The sequence below is a fragment of the Centruroides sculpturatus genome, unplaced genomic scaffold, assembly GCF_000671375.1.
Source record: "Centruroides sculpturatus isolate CEXI.00-Female unplaced genomic scaffold, Cexi_2.0 scaffold857, whole genome shotgun sequence".
Classification (NCBI taxonomy): domain Eukaryota; kingdom Metazoa; phylum Arthropoda; class Arachnida; order Scorpiones; family Buthidae; genus Centruroides; species Centruroides sculpturatus.
The window spans coordinates 192659-209535 of NW_019385135.1; the positions used below are offsets into that span (position 1 = coordinate 192659).

Below are 16877 nucleotides of genomic sequence, written 5' to 3' on the forward strand. Positions count from 1 at the left end.
GTTTGTATAGAAATAAAACATGATAATTTTATTATTTATGTCGAGGTTAAAAAAATACATGTTTTTATATTTTAGTTCATTTTCTGCCGTGAAAATGAGCTTAAATTTTAAACAATTGTAACGATTTATATAAAAGTATATACTAAAATACAATACATTATGTTGCAGAACAATTTCAATTAATTGTTTCGTCCTAAATTTGCAATTTAAACTGATTTTTTCCAAACAATGCTTCGATATCTCTTAGTTAAAATGTTACAGTAACAAACAAAAGAGCGAAGATAAAAGTCATGAAAGACCCAAAAATATATCTCAGTATACCTTTCTGTATTGTAGTTTCTGGAGGGAAATAACGTGTCTTGAATGCAGCATCTACCCTCTCTCTATAACGAAGTATAGTATGTCGCGCATTTTCCCACGAGTGTGGCCCTCGCAAACGATACTGATACGGAAGATTCGGTCCCATAAAACATGCCCAAAATAGTGGGAAATCCGTGAAAAACATATTCAACATATTCGGTTTGGCTCCCATCATGGAAGACAAATCGTCCAAGTAATCCACGTAATCTACTTGTATGGTGTGTCGCGGTCCATCGAAGTATTGTTTCCTCATAATTTCGGAATTTCGTTTGATTTCGTCGTACATTCCTTGCGTAGAAGGTAGATCTACCTCGTCTTTTATAGCTTTAACAAACCATCTGGCTTGGATCTCCGAAATCGGAAACAGACCCCCGACGATCTGTATCAATCCGATCACTCCTAGTGTCCTGTGTTTAAGCTGGGGTGGTATCACGTATTTATACAACTCTACTTTATTATCCTTAACGGATACGATATCTTCGGAAAGAAATGGGAATTTGATGACGTAGCCGGTAGCTAGAACGACTTCGTCTACTTCCGTGACGAAATCATCCCCTTCGAAGATAACCCCGTTTCTAACGAAGCGTTTAATTGGCCCCTTAATCACCACGGTTCCACTCAATATACGATTGGGTAGAGCATCGTTTACCATGGGATGTTGGGAAAGTATCCGGTGTTTGGGTTTTATTTGATATAAATCGTGATCGAAGCGATTATTTATCATTCGTTCTATTATAGAATTATTTATTTGAAATGGAACAATATGGTAAAGTAGATTCCAGAAGCGACATAAGTACAGAGAATCGAAGGGTAATCCATTAGATCCAACTCTGTGTATTATCCAGCATCCTCTCCTTGTGCTTAAGTATACCTGAAAAAAAATTACAAAAAAAACATTCGTTGTAAAATATTAAGTTATATAAATGTTAAAAAATAATTTTAATCTCTATACTATAACAGATTTCCAGACTTGCTATATGTAATTTCCTATAGACTAGCCTATCAATCTCTAATATAATTAATCATCTGTGACACTGTCCTAAATACAGGATAAGTTCAGAACTTTAGTATGATTTTTAAGATCATAAAAACAATAAAAAATCAATAAAACAAGAATACAGTGGTACCTCACGATACGAAATTAANACGATATCTTCGGAAAGAAATGGGAATTTGATGACGTAGCCGGTAGCTAGAACGACTTCGTCTACTTCCGTGACGAAATCATCCCCTTCGAAGATGACCCCGTTTCTAACGAAGCGTTTAATTGGCCCTTTAATCACCACGGTTCCACTTAATATACGATTGGGTAGAGCATCGTTTACCATGGGATGTTGGGAAAGTATCCGGTGTTTGGGTTTTAATTGATATAAATCGTGATCGAAGCGATTATTTATCACGTATTCTATCACAGAATTGCTGATTTGAAATGGAACAATATGGTAAAGTAGATTCCAGAAACGACATAAGTACAGAGAATCGAAAGGTAATCCATTGGTTCCAACTCTGTGTATTATCCAGCATCCTCTCCTTGTGCTTAAGTATACCTGTGAAAAGAAAAGATAATTCGTCACCGGGAATCTATTGTTTAATGCATAAATAAATAATAATATGTTATAATATATTAAACGTGTATTTAATTAGCCTATATAAAAGGGTTGGCATGAGAATACGAGGAAGATCTTAATAATGGACACGTTTATATAATAATTTATTTCACTTTTATGAATTTAAATACCTTTAATCCGTGTTCCTAACTTTAAAAACAAATGTTTAAAAATTTATTAAATAAGAAATTTATTTTATTACATTAAATATTTTGGAATACAAAGAAACCTCTGAAGGGCTGACACTGACGGGAATATAATTGGCCATTGTTCGGAGGTTATTATTGTTTAGAGGTGGCCATTTACGGAGATTTGACTGGATAATATGAGCATAAAATGTAAATTTATAAGTAAATTACAGATAAAATTCTTTACATGATCAGTCATGTATCGAAGGTATTTTTTATAAGAATTTTAAATAAATCGAAACGTAATTTAAGTTGATTTATACGAAAAAATAAAAGAAATTTTTGAGTAATGATTTTTAAATTTACTACAGTTGAATGATTTTCTACTCTATTGTATGGCTCATTATTATTATTTCTTCTGGCTTCTGTAGATTTTCTTTTAGTTTTTAAAATGGTACTTTTCATAGATTTAACTACATTATATTACAAACAACCCATATAAATTTAAAGAATAATTACTTTTATTGCAAATAACCGAACCAACACCTTTATTTTTTAAGCACAATTGCTCACTTCTTATACCAATTTTAAATGGCAAAGAACGGGGTCGTAATAAAAATTGCATACCCTCTGCTGAGTTTATAACCACAATTTTAATGGTAAATATAATTATAATAAACAATCAAGTTGAAAAATTATGTTTCGAGTTAAGTAGAACACAGAATAGGATGTTATTAGATAAGAACATCCCCCATTTTTTTTACTGTGAATTGAACTTTTAGAAGCTTGCAGTGACTTTATTTATATTATAAATTAATTACTATCTGTTATAAAGTATAATCTTAATTTTAAAAAGGAAGTTTTTACGCGAAAATATGGNTATATATAATTTTATGGTAATAAATACTGTATAAAAAAAATATTTGTAGCATTGTCATAACCTATATATGATGCACGACTAATTCTGATTTGAACTTATACGGAAATAAATTATATTAATCCTCCTTTATATTTCCATTAATTTTACTTATGAAAACATGATTCGTTTGCAATGCTGCAAGAATTTCAGCTTCTATAAATCTTATTTAATTATATTTGATGTATTATTCATTTTTTCAAATGCTGCTCTGGGACGTTGCACCACTTGAATCCAGCAAGACCCATCATTTTCATATCTTAAGTTACCATTCATGTATGTAGGCTACTCCTTAATATTTTTAACATGGCCGAACGTTTAAAGTGGAAGCTTCTCGCTCTGGTGAACCCGAGATAGAATATGGACGAATAAAAAAATCTTAAGAATTTTGGAGTTGGTGGACTCTATTACTCACCTCCCGGCCGTCTTATTGTGGGCATTGCCGGATTTGTAATGAGCTTGCAGGAAAGAATGCCGGTTTGAACACCTGTTACTGTATCACACTGAACTAAGTTTTACAATGAAATAGCTTCTGATTTTTTACTTTTTTTATGCCTTTTTCTGTTCTGTAAGTACTAAAAGTGCTTTTTTCCCATACCCATTGTAATGCTCCATCAAACCCACAATGGGCCGACCGGGTAGAGAAAGACGGAGCCTGGCAGACTACCCATGAATAATTCCTGAAATTGCTCGCCAGATTTCGAGCTCGAGTCCCCCAAAACGTTAGGTTGACACCTTAGCCGTTTCTTCGTGATATAAAGTAAATAAAATTTTGCGAATGAAATGGCGTCATTTTTTAATCAGAGCCGTTTAAAGTAAAATTTCTACTACTATAATCTTACCTTTTATAAATTATGAGAGAAACAGTAACATAAACAATTAAAGTAACGAATAACTTAAATTTCTAACTGCAACATTGCATAAGCTTATGGCCACTCACGTACACTTACGCTTAAGCGTATTTCGCCCTGGAACCTAAAAATAAAAATAATGGTGATAATAAAATTTAGCTACTTATTTTTAATGTTCCCAAATAAATCTAATCAAGATATAATACAGTAGACCTCTATAACACCGGCTCATATAAAACGGATTTGTATAACACGGAGGAAAAATTGCGATTGTGTTCGTATAACACTGTAAAAGAGGCTCGTATAACACCGTAAAAGAATGAGACAGATTATCAACGCCGACTCGTGTCTCGACAGGATTGATCAAATCTGAACCAATAGTGGACATTGCACAAACCGTTGAGTTTGAACGAGCAGCGGACTTACTAAAAATCATTTATTATTTAACGGCCATAAAAATTATATTTATATCAATGATGTCTCCAAAATTCAGCGAATTTTTCACAGAAAGAATAACTTATCAGGAAACACGCTCCCGCCGTTCGATGAGCCGCTCCGCGACGAAAACAAGCTTAAGCAATGGCATCGTCGAACGGTGCGCACTCGGAAAGTAATCCTACAATTTTTTGTTTATAGCATAATTTATATGGATTATAACCAAAAAATTACACGTGTTTTGGAGATGTTGAGTCAAATTAGTCTAGAATCGATTAATTTTATGGAAGAAAACCTTTCAGACAGCCGTGTTGGGCTATGCTTAGCTCATGTATTTAAGTGACTCGTACAACACGGAATTCATATAACATGGAACATATCTACCGTGTTATAGGAGGGTCTACTGTATTCTGAAGTAGAAAAAGTAGTATTAACATTTCTTACATAGAAATTATTATACAAATAAATAACACTACAATAAATTTATACTATGTATAGAACATTTTTATATTTTGCATTTCTATGCATTTTACGTAAATATGCATATTTTAGAAAGTTGTATTAATCAATAATAAACAATAATTTTTGTTATCTTAAAAGTGTTACCGTTTTGATATGAGCCAGTTTATTATTTGTGGTCCTCATTTCATTTTGCAGATACTATTTTTATACATTCAAAAAACTATTCTTAGTATTTTAAAATATTTCAGTAAAAAATATATTTTATCCGTAATTATATTCTGTAATTTCTACACAACCAAGTGTAGCCTACAACAGAATATCAAACGGTTCTAGGAACACTTTTACTTTCGTACAATTTTTATCGATATAATTATTAACATAATTATGTTTAATAATAGTAATAACGATAGATATATTTACCTTCGAAGATTAAGAGTAAAAATTTTCAACAAAGTAACAAAAATAGTGAAATTCCAAAATTTTCTTTCCTGGCAAACTGTTGTGATGCGGTCGCTCGACCAGGCTCGACTACGGATGACGTATATTCAGAATCTGACAGTAAGTCGCTATACCGGCTGTATCAAGTAACCTTCAGCTTGTTTCGTCCTCCATTTTTCTCCTGCTGTGGTATGGTTTTATTGGTATGTCAACGCGACACATGGGCGTTGTCTCCCGCAAGATCTTTTATCAGAAACTTGCCCATATTTAAGTGTTACAAACGTGAAGAAAACCCAGAAAACTTCATGTGGCCAGCCAGTTGGCGAAGCGCGAATTCACCACCGACTACAAGTGTTCGTCGTGCGTTCGCGCATCGCTCGAACGGGATACCACGTGGAGTTCTCCGGGTTTTTTCCACGTCTGTAACACCTGAATAGGGACCAGTTACCCTTAATGAAAGACCTCCCGAAAGGCATTCTCCCGCGCGTATCATCAAACCTAACAAATATAACCAACCATTTGCCTTTCTGTCTTTGAGTAAATGCGGCTATAGATGGAAAACTCGGCAGCAATTATTTATTTCGCTTTTAACCTTTAAAGTTTTCATAATTTTTAAAAATTTAAAAATAGTTCTAATCGTTCTCTGAAAAATTTATAATGATTTCCCGTATAAACGAGAAAAAGTAAACACGGAAAAATTTAATAATTGATATTATCTTTTTGTGTGTATTTCTTGAAAATAAGAATTGCTTGCTTATTCTTAAAAGATAAATTAATTGTGTTTTTTGAGGAAAGTATAGTATATTATTTGATTTTTGTCAAGATATCGGACTTATATTTTTCGTAATAAATAAGTAAAATATTTTACCTTTTGTAAGGAACCAAGTCCGCCGTTATTTTTAGTTACTTTTATTTTTGCTGTTATTCTATTTTTGTTTGGGGCTTATGTTTTGTTAGGACGAAGGTTTCCTCACCATTCACCTTAGAAACTTAAAAATAGAAGAGAAACCAACACACGGAGAGAAAAGCGCCGTACTTAAAAATCGCGCACACTTGCGCTCCCGAGCAGAGAAAAGTAAGTCCGCACCGAGAAAAGGGGGGGAGACCCCACTAGCATCACTTAGGAAACTTGCTAAACCTTAAAAGAATAAAACATCCCGAAAATTGTCCAAAAGAATAATGTAAAAGGTTGGAAAGTATAGTCAAAAAAATAATATAGTACTTTACACTTTTATTCACATAAATGAACTAAAAGTTTGATTTGATGCCAATTTCGGACGGAGTTAAATCGAAGTCGAGGATAGCGAATATTTTATTTTTGTTTACATGTAGATTTAATTAATTAAATAAGGCCAATAGAAAGTCTTTTCGGGAAGTACCCTCTTGTCGAATGGCTCATGTATTATGTTATTCTGCTTTATCTCGCAATTAGAAATACTTTATGTTAGCTGTAAAATAAATTAAACTAAATTATATTTTATCAAATTGAAAAACATTATTTTTTAATTATCACAACATTATTAACTTTTTAAAACACATTAACATTTAAAAACACGCGTTAATTTCTTAGACGATCGCGATCTACTGGTTGGAAATTCAGTTGGAAAACATTTATAAATTTCATCCATTTTACTACAGAAATTCTTTAGTTTAATGTTAATGTTAAATTTCTTAGATTAGGTGATAAACGTTTATTTATAAGGTACTAAAACAAACTTGTTTGCTGATAATTTATAAAAGTAAATCTAACAGAATATGTTAAACGATAAAATTCAATCTCCCAACAATAAAAATCTCATTAGTCATAGATTTAACGATAAAATAATCAAAGTATCACCAGTTATATTTTGATAAAAATAGATTAAACGATAAAATTCAGTCTCCCAACAATAAAAAACTCATTAGCCATAGATTTAACGATAAAATAATCAAAGTATCACCAGTTATATTTTGATAAAAATGAAATATAATTAATAAAAATTATGTATTTAATATATTATATGTCTTCATTTAAGGCCATTACAGGAACTTTTTTTAAACAAAAGTGCATATATATTACACTGCAGAAAATACACTGGTTAAAAATACATCAGTTTAAAGTCGCGTGCGATTTCCCACCAACGCAACACACACAAACGTACGCAGAACCCAGCACACATACCAAAATAATTAACATATTTCACACACTACAAATTAATAGATACATACCATGATGTAACTTACTCTATATATCTAGTGTAAGTTACATCTTGGTGTATATCTATTGTTATGATAACAATATCTATAGACCAAAATATTTATAAAAACCGATTGAATCAGAAATTTTTCTTTTGTTTCCTTCTTACATAAATGTAAAATACGAAAAAATTAAATATATTTTTCTTTCTCTTCTGACTTTTTGGATAATATATAACTTCAATTCTTAAAACATTAAGCCAATAGTGACTATAAGATTTTTTTCAAAGAAAGAGTTTAAAAAGGTATAAGAAAGATAGAAGATGATTTGCAGGAAAAAAAAAACTTTTATTTACGTTACGAACAAGCTTTTCAAATGCATTTTGTCAAAGGCCTCTTCAGTGGGGCTTACAGTATACGATTTACGTTTTAAACATCAACTCGTTAGAGAGCCACTTATATGGTCAACAAAAAATTCCCAGCATTCCGCTGTTAACATTCCGGTATTTAAATTTACATTATTGTTCTGCATAATTATAGCGAAGTGTTCTTTTACTTTTCGCTTTACATTGTTTTTTTCTTTACAAATTATTTTTAACTTATTAATATTAATTTGACAATTATTACTATTACAATGTTGGAAGACAGGAGAATTACTAATTTTTAACCTTACGACAGTCGAATCTTTAATCTTCGTTTTGTTTCACGTGAAAACTAGGGTAGTTACACGCGCATTCTATCCCATAAACAACACCTTCTTCTTCTAATAAATCTTTTTTGGTACTTCTTATAATCATCGTACTGTATTTGATAACCTGTTATTTAAGGATGGTGCCTATCTAATTAATTTTTTATTAAAAAAACTTATTATATTTTTTATATGGTACCAATAACTTAGTAATCTTTTTGGGTATCCATTTAGAATATATTTCTTATGTGTATCTTCAATGACTTTCTCTCTTTTATCTATATTTGTTGTTCTAGAAAAAAATTTTTGTTATTTTCATCAGATATATATATTATATTTTTGATTTAAATGACGGTATGATTTATAATTAATTACTTTTCTCGTATTACACGGTTTTTCAAATTTACAGTATTCCAAATGGTCTTCAAATCTTTTAATTGTTATATCTAAATAACTTAATTGATTATTTAATTCATGTTCTTGAGTAAATTTAATATTCAAATTAATTTTATTAGCTTGTTCCAAAATTTGTAAGTTTGTTGTTAGTGTACTATCGTACACTATTAAAATATCATCGACGTACCTTGCAAAAAACATAACTCCATTTAATGTTGAAAGAATCATGTCCACATCCAGCATATAAATTTCTGCTAATTTCGGTCCTATTACGGAGCCCATCGAAATACCTTCTGTTTGTCGATAAAAGTTCTTTTCCTTCACTGTAAAATAATTATTATCTAATGTGAAAGTAATTAAATCCTTTAAATAATCAGGAACACCATACTTACGTAAACTGCTCAAAATCATATCTTTAGTAATAGAAGGGTACATAGATGTTATATCCAAACTCATCAATTTATAATTAGACAAGATTACACCTTTTTGCAATTTTGTAATTAAATCATCAGCATTTTTAACTGCATATTTCGAAATTTGTATATCCTGTAATATCTTTTTAATAAAGATTTCTAAATTATATAATAATGTGAATCTAAAGTCTATGATTGGTCTACATTTATTTTGTTTATGTGTTTTAATTCTGACAGTTAATTTAGGAATTCTTACGTTTTCCTTTGAAAGTATTTCTTTACTTTGACTCGCCTGGATATGACCTTCTTTCACAAATTTCTTCAATTTTCTTGTTAATGTTCTTTGTATTTCATTAAACGGGTCTTTTTCCAATTTTTTAAAACTTCCTTCAGATATTATTTCTTGTTTCTTATTCTCTAATTCGTATAAATCCATAATCACTATTTGATTTNAAAAAAATAACTGTAGTAAGAAAAACAAATGAAAAATGCGAACTAATGTAACGTCGTATGGTGAGTTTTTGTTCGTATCGTGGAGCAAAAATATGTTCGAATTTCATGTCGTATCCTGAAAATTTCGTATGCTGGGGCGTTCGTATCCTGAGGTACCACTGTAATATTAATAAATTAAAAATAATTTGTAAAAAAGAAATCAATGTAAAGCGAAAGGTAAAAGAACACTTTGCTATAATTATGCAGAACAATAATGTAAATTTAAATACCGGAATGTTAACAGCGGAATGCTGGGAATTTTTTGTTAACCATATAAGTGGCTCTTTAATGAGTTGACTGTCAGAACGTAAACTGTGTGCTGTAAGCACCACTGAAGAGGCCTTTGGCGAAATGCATTTGGGAAGCTTGTTCGTAACGTAAATAAAGTTTTTTCTCTGCAAATTATCTTCTTTCTTCTTTATACTTTTTGAAACTCTTTTTTTGAAAAAAAAAATCTTATAGTCACTATTGGCTTAATGTTTTAAAAATTGAAGTTATATATTTATCCAAAAAGTCAGAAGAGAAAGAAAAATATAATTTTTTCGTATTTTACATTTATTTAAGAAGGAAACAAAAGGAAAATTTCTGACTCCATCGGTTTTTATAATTATTTTGGTCTATAGACATTGTTATCATAACAATAGATATACAGCAAGATGTAACTTACACTAGATATATAGAGTAAGTTACATCATGGTATGTATCTATTAATTTGTAGTGTGTGAAATATGTTAATTATTTTGGTATGTTTGCTGTGTTCTGTGTACTGTACGTTTGTGTGTGTTGCGTTGGTGTGAAATCGCACGGGTCTNAAGATGTAACTTACACTAGATATATAGAGTAAGTTACATCATGGTATGTATCTATTAATTTGTAGTGTGTGAAATATGTTAATTATTTTGGTATGTTTGCTGTGTTCTGTGTACTGTACGTTTGTGTGTGTTGCGTTGGTGTGAAATCGCACTGGTGTATTTTTAACCAGTGTATTTTCTACCAGTGTATTTGTAACCAGTGCAGTGTAATATATATACATTTTTGTTTAAAAAAGTTCCTGTAATGGCTTAAATGTATATATATAATATATTAAATACATAATTTTTATTAATTACTAGCTGCAAGGACCCGGTTCGCTAGGTTTTTATTTGTAGGCAAAAAATAACGATAGTGAAGATTAAGATAATTACATTATAGCCAATCTTACCCGTTTTCACAGAATGCAAGAATTAGATCCCCCGTTTCTAGACTAATTACAGAATTTTTACGTCCAGTCAAACGAACTATTTTCAATTTGATCAATTTTCTGGAACGTTTACAATCGTTCTATAATCGATCAAATTCGAATTTAAATTCGAATACAAATTTTAATTCGAAAATTTTTAAAATTGAAATAGAAAATCTTCCACTTTCGATCACTTTCAAGCCCATATCTCCTGCACCCTTATAGCTGTCGAGACGCAACCACCATAGTGCACGAATGGAGACTTGGGGCTACTACCACATACAAACACCATTCATGTGCGATGTGTAGTTTTGGCTGAAAAGTGAAATATAGAGACACACACGTCCATTTATATATATATAGATATTTCTTTTTTATCAAATTATAACTGGTGATACTTTGATTATTTTATCGTTAAATCTATGGCTAATGAGTTTTTTATTGTTGGGAGACTGAATTTTATCGTTTAATCTATTTTGTTAGATTTACTTTTATAAATTATCAGCAAACAAGTTTGTTTTAGTACTTTATAAATAAACGTTTCTCACCTAATCTAAGTTAATAATGTTGTGATAATTAAAAAATAAACTTTTTCAATTAAATTAAACTAAATTATATTTTATCAATGTTACAGCTAACATAAAGTATTTCTAATTACAAGATAAAGTAGAATAACATAATACTTCAGCCATTCGACAAGAGGGTGCTTCCCGTAAAGACTTTCTATTGGCCTTATTTAATTAATTAAATCTACATGTAAACAAAAATAAAATATTCGCTATCCTCGACTTCGATTTAACTCCGTCCGAAATTGGCATCAAATCAAACTTTTAGTTCATTTATGTGAATAAAAGTGTAAAGTACTATATTATTTTTTTGACTATACTTTCCAACCTTTTACATTATTCTTTTGGACAATTTTCGGGATGTTTTATTCTTTTAAGGTTTAGCAAGTTTCCTAAGTGATGCTAGTGGGGTCTCCCCCCTTTTCTCGGTGCGGACTTACTTTTCTCTGCTCGGGAGCGCAAGTGTGCGCGATTTTTAAGTACGGCGCTTTTCTCTCCGTGTGTTGGTTTCTCTTCTATTTTTAAGTTTCTAAGGTGAATGGTGAGGAAACCTTCGTCCTAACAAAACATAAGCCCCAAACAAAAATAGAATAAGAGCGAAAATAAAAGTAACTAAAAATAAGGCTCTGACATTGTTCCTTACAAAAGATAAAATATTTTATTTATTTATTACGAAAAATATAAGTCCGATATCTTAACAGAAATCAAATAATATACTATACTTTCCTCAAAAACACAATTAATTTATCTTTTAAGAATAAGCAGGCAATTCTTATTTTCAAGAAATACACACAAAAAGATAATATCAATTATTAAATTTTTCCGTGTTTACTTTTTCTCGTTTATACGGGAAATCATTATAAATTTTTCAGAGAACGATTAAAACTATATTTAAATTTTTGAAAATTATAAAAACTTTAAAGGTTAAAAGCGAAATAAATAATTGCTGCCGAGTTTTCCATCTATAGCCGCATTTACTCAAAGACAGAAAGGCAAATGGTTGGTTATATTTGTTAGGTTTGATGATACGCGCGGGAGAATGCCTTTCGGGAGGTCTTTCATTAAGGGTAACTGGTCCCTATTCAGGTGTTACAGACGTGGAAAAAACCCGGAGAACTCCACGTGGTATCCCGTTCGAGCGATGCGCGAACGCACGACGAACACTTGTAGTCGGTGGTGAATTCGCGCTTCGCCAACTGGCTGGCCACATGAAGTTTTCTGGGTTTTCTTCACGTTTGTAACACTTAAATATGGGCAAGTTTCTGATAAAAGATCTTGCGGGAGACAACGCCCATGTGTCGCGTTGACATACCAATAAAACCATACCACAGCAGGAGAAAAATGGAGGACGAAACAAGCTGAAGGTTATCTCATACAGCCGGTTTAGCCACTTCCTTCCAGATTCTGGATATACGTCATCCGTAGTCGAGCCTGGTCGAGCGACCGCATCACAACAGTTTGCCAGGAAAGAAAATTTTGGAATTTCACTATTTTTGTTACTTTGTTGAAAATTTTTACTCTTAATCTTCGAAGGTAAATATATCTATCGTTATTACTATTATTAAACATAATTATGTTAATAATTATATCGATAAAAATTGTACGAAAGTAAAAGTGTTCCTAGAACCGTTTGATATTCTGTTGTAGGCTACACTTGGTTGTGTAGAAATTACAGAATATAATTACGGATAAAATATATTTTTTACTGAAATATTTTAAAATACTAAGAATAGTTTTTTGAATGTATAAAAATAGTATCTGCAAAATGAAATAACGACCGCAAATAATAAGCTGGCACATATCAGGATGGTAACACTTTTAAGATAACACAAATTATTGTTTATTATTGATTAATATAACTTTCTAAAATATGCATATTTACGTAAAATGCATAGAAATGCAAAATATAAAAATGTTTTATACATAGTATAAATTTATTGTAGTGTTATTTATTTGTATAATTTCTATGTAACAAATGTTAATGCTACTTTTTCTACTTCAGAATACAGTAGACCCCCCTATAACACGGTAGATACGTTCCATGTTATATGAATTCCGTGTTGTACGAGTCACTTAAATACATGGGCTAAGCATAGCCCGGCGTGGCTGATTGAAAGGTTTTCTTCCATAAAATTAATCGATTCTAGACTAATTTGACTTAACATTTCCAAAACAAGTATAATTTTATGGGAATAATCCGTATAAACTATGCTATAAACAAAAAATTGTAGGATTAGTTACCGAGTTTGCACCGTTCGACAATGCCATTGCTTAAGCTTGTTTTCGTCGCGGAGCGGCTCATCGAACGGCGGGAGCGTTTTTCCTGATAAGTTATTNGTATAATTTTATGGGAATAATCCGTATAAACTATGCTATAAACAAAAAATTGTAGGATTAGTTACCGAGTTTGCACCGTTCGACAATGCCATTGCTTAAGCTTGTTTTCGTCGCGGAGCGGCTCATCGAACGGCGGGAGCGTTTTTCCTGATAAGTTATTCTTTCTGCGAAAAATTCACTGAACTTTCGAGACATCGTTAATGTGAGATAGCAGAAATTCCTATATTAGAAATAGTCTTTAATAATAACATTTCGCGAATTACGCAACAATTGTTGTTCTTAGCTACCTGAGAAAGTCTTCCGTTACATTTTCTCGAAAGCAACATGACGCTTTCTCGTGAACTATTAATAACCTCTGCACGGCCGAAATTGTCCGTGAATATCACCAGAGACGGCCGAAAAGAGTTAGTCGCCGTTTTAGTCCTCGGAGAGGAAAGAAGTCGTCGTCCATCTAATCATCGTCCATTTAATCGTCACCCAATTAATCGACCATAGGATAACCTATTTGTGTGTGTGTGTGTGTGTGTTTGTGCACGTTCGCCTGGATACATCCTGAAAAACCCATAAGATCTTGTTCTCCGATTTAACACGACCCCACCGGAATATTTATTACCAAAGGTATTTATCACCCCACGAATCGTATGTGAACTCTCTCTCTCCGCGACAACACTTTATCCAATTTATTTTTAAATAAACCCTTGTTAATTGTTAAGTGTATCTGAGTCACTTCCACACGTTGTCTCTCGATTTAACATTAAGAATCCGTCTGTCCACGTATTTGACCGCTCGCGCGACGGTGTGACGTCATCGCCGTCTCGACTTCCGTGTTCCGTTAAACACGGTGGTGTCAATCCTGACAGGGCACCAAGGAGGTGCCGACCCGAAAGGTCACAGTGGTGTCAGAGCGCGGGATTTTAAGATAGTAACGGAGACTAACTAGGAAAATGGAAGAGAAAGAAGGTCGCGCGCCGCGTGGAGAGACAGCAGGAAGTGCTGCGGTAGACGGACTTGGGGGCATGATTCCTCTTATACCCTCTTTTGCCGGAGATCCAGATGGCCTTAAGGTCACGGATTTTTTTGAGTCTTTAGATGAGATTGGTAAATTAACAAATTGGACCAAGGCGCAATGCTTAGGAGTAGCTAAATTGCAATTAACGGGGATAGCCCGAGATTTTGCGTGGAAGGATGCCCCGATGAAAGATGTAACAACTTATGAGGAGTTCAAAAAGCTTATGATAAAAAGATTTGAAAAGGAACCTATCTCTTTACAATTACAGAAGTTTCACGCTTGCTTGCAAGCGCGGGGAGAAGACGTGCATACTTACGCCATCCAATTGCAAACTCTAGTGGTAGAAATTATTAAAGAACAACCTAGTGATAATGCACAGGAACGGGAAGTTGTAAAACGGTGCCAACAAAAGGAAAGAGACAAACGGTTGTTAGTGCAGTTTATGAGTGGACTCAATGATCGAATAAAGAGACACGTGATGTCCAAAGACCCGATACGTTCGATAAGGCGGTGCGAATAGCTATTAGCGAAGAAAGTATAGAACAATTGACGGGAAAACCCCGGGGAATAATAAGGACTATAGATAACACTAGCGAAAAGGATACTAACCATAACCCATTAGAAGAAACGTTGACGAAAATTCAGGAGCAACTTCAACGACTGATACCCTCGGACTATAGTAGAGGAGATCCGCGACGTGGACCTCCCCGTGGTTGGAGTCCTCGGGATTATCAAGACTCGCGACGACAATATCAATCTTCAGGGGGACAAGGCGACGACTCACGAGGACCCCGAGATATATACTTTGATAGAATAAGGAGGGAGAATCAGGACCTTACATATGCCCCTCGATATGGAACGAGGAATTTAACGAATAATCCTAGAGGTCGAGGAATCGGACGAGCTCGATTAATACCGCCTAGGAGACAAGCATGTAGGCAAATCAATAAAGTAAACTGGCGAAAGCTTAGAATGGGGACCAATCAAGGATTTACTAAGGATCTCCCGTATCCAAGGAGAGACCACTTCTAGTCACCTGGAGAGACAAATCATTCCCGATCATCGAGGATAACAAACGAATACCTAGCAGGAAAGGAGACGCAATTAATATATAGAAACCGACGGGGAATTAAATCGCTGGGCCGTGATTTCGAACCGAATTTAGCTTGTCGTATCAACAGATATGCTGTTTGATTGGCCATAGATACCGGCTCTAAAGTAATGCTTCTTTCCTACGCTCTAGCTCAACGAATAGCTCGAGTACAGCTTGATAGGAATAAGGGAACGATTTTATTCCAGAGCGTTACAGGCCATGGAATCATAACCTACGGAGCCATAGACGTTTGTTTTGAAATTGGCTCTTTACGGTTCTCATACTCTTGCTATATAGTTGATAATTTGATTACCCAACCGTTTGATGGATTACTCGAAAGAGATATCATTACCTCACAAAGATTAACAATTTGTTTACCAAGAGAGATATTAATCCTTCCCAAGGGAGAGGAGATCCCTTTTCAAAAAGGGCCCAAAAGACGGAGAACAACAACATTAGCACAGGTGGATAGAAAACGAAATCGTAAGGGCACCTATATAAATTTTGGAAAATACACGAGCCCCAGGCAGTCTTCAATCCCAGATATTTATAAAAATAGACCTCTGGAACCCAGATCCACAGAGAATTCAGAACCAACTCGAGAGGTAGTTCTATTGACAGATTGTAATCTTTCTACAAGAACGGAAGTAATCACAATGGGCCGAATCATCGGAGTGAAGAAAAAGGGCCAAGTCGGAATTATAGAAGCAGGGAAGCTTCAGCAGGATGGAGTTGTGGGAGCAGATATCCTAGTTAAAACTAAGAAAGGAGGACAAATGCCTATTCGCATAACCAATTTCTCCACTCAACCGAGGAAGATTCCCAAGGGAGAATGTATAGGGACCTTTCTTCGAGCCGTGGAAGACAAACCTTCCCCAACTTCGAAGCCTATCAATCTATCACCTAACCCAACCATTACCAAAGAGGAATTCAGTCGACTATTTGATTGATCCCATATCGGAAAAGAAAAGAAAAAACCATTACTAGATTTATTATATAAATATCATCATGTCTTTGCTACCAACGATTACGACTTAGGATATTGTCAGGTAGTCGAGCATGAAATTAATACCGGAGATGCTTCTCCCATCTATCAACTTCCGTATCGGATACCCTATGCTCAGAGGGAGAAAATGAACGAAATCATTGATGAATTACTAGAGAACAAAATAATAACCCATTCAAAATCACCATGGTCAGCGCCAGCATTATTGGTTAAAAAGAAGGACCCAGGATTATAGCGTCTCGTCATAGACTATAGGAAATTAAATAAAGTGACTAAAAACGATCCA

At 33.4% G+C, this 16877-nt stretch overlaps 1 protein-coding gene across 1 annotated transcript; it reads right to left on the reverse strand.

The window, feature by feature from the left end:
• Window positions 1-226: 226 nt before the first annotated feature.
• LOC111635263 (dimethylaniline monooxygenase [N-oxide-forming] 5-like) lies at window positions 227-8912 on the reverse strand. The gene is made up of 4 exons (XM_023380174.1): window positions 8849-8912; window positions 8644-8779; window positions 1514-1941; window positions 227-837 (listed from the first exon to the last, which is right to left on the reverse strand). The coding sequence occupies exons 1-4, from the start codon at window positions 8910-8912 to the stop codon at window positions 248-250; spliced, it is 1218 nt and encodes a 405-aa protein (XP_023235942.1). The 3' UTR covers window positions 227-247.
• Between the last annotated feature and the right edge of the window lie 7965 nt (window positions 8913-16877).

Bases quoted from the DNA above. Each gene is read 5' to 3' on its own strand.
- LOC111635263 (XM_023380174.1), bottom strand. From the start codon at position 8,912: ATGAGTTTGGATATAACATCTATGTACCCTTCTATTACTAAAGATATG. The intron at 8,780-8,848 runs GTAAGTATGGTG...ATTATTTTACAG, and splicing joins TATGATTTTGAGCAGTTTAC to TGAAGGAAAAGAACTTTTAT. The intron at 1,942-8,643 runs GTACGTCGATGA...ATTAAACAATAG, and splicing joins GGAGTTATGTTTTTTGCAAG to ATTCCCGGTGACGAATTATC.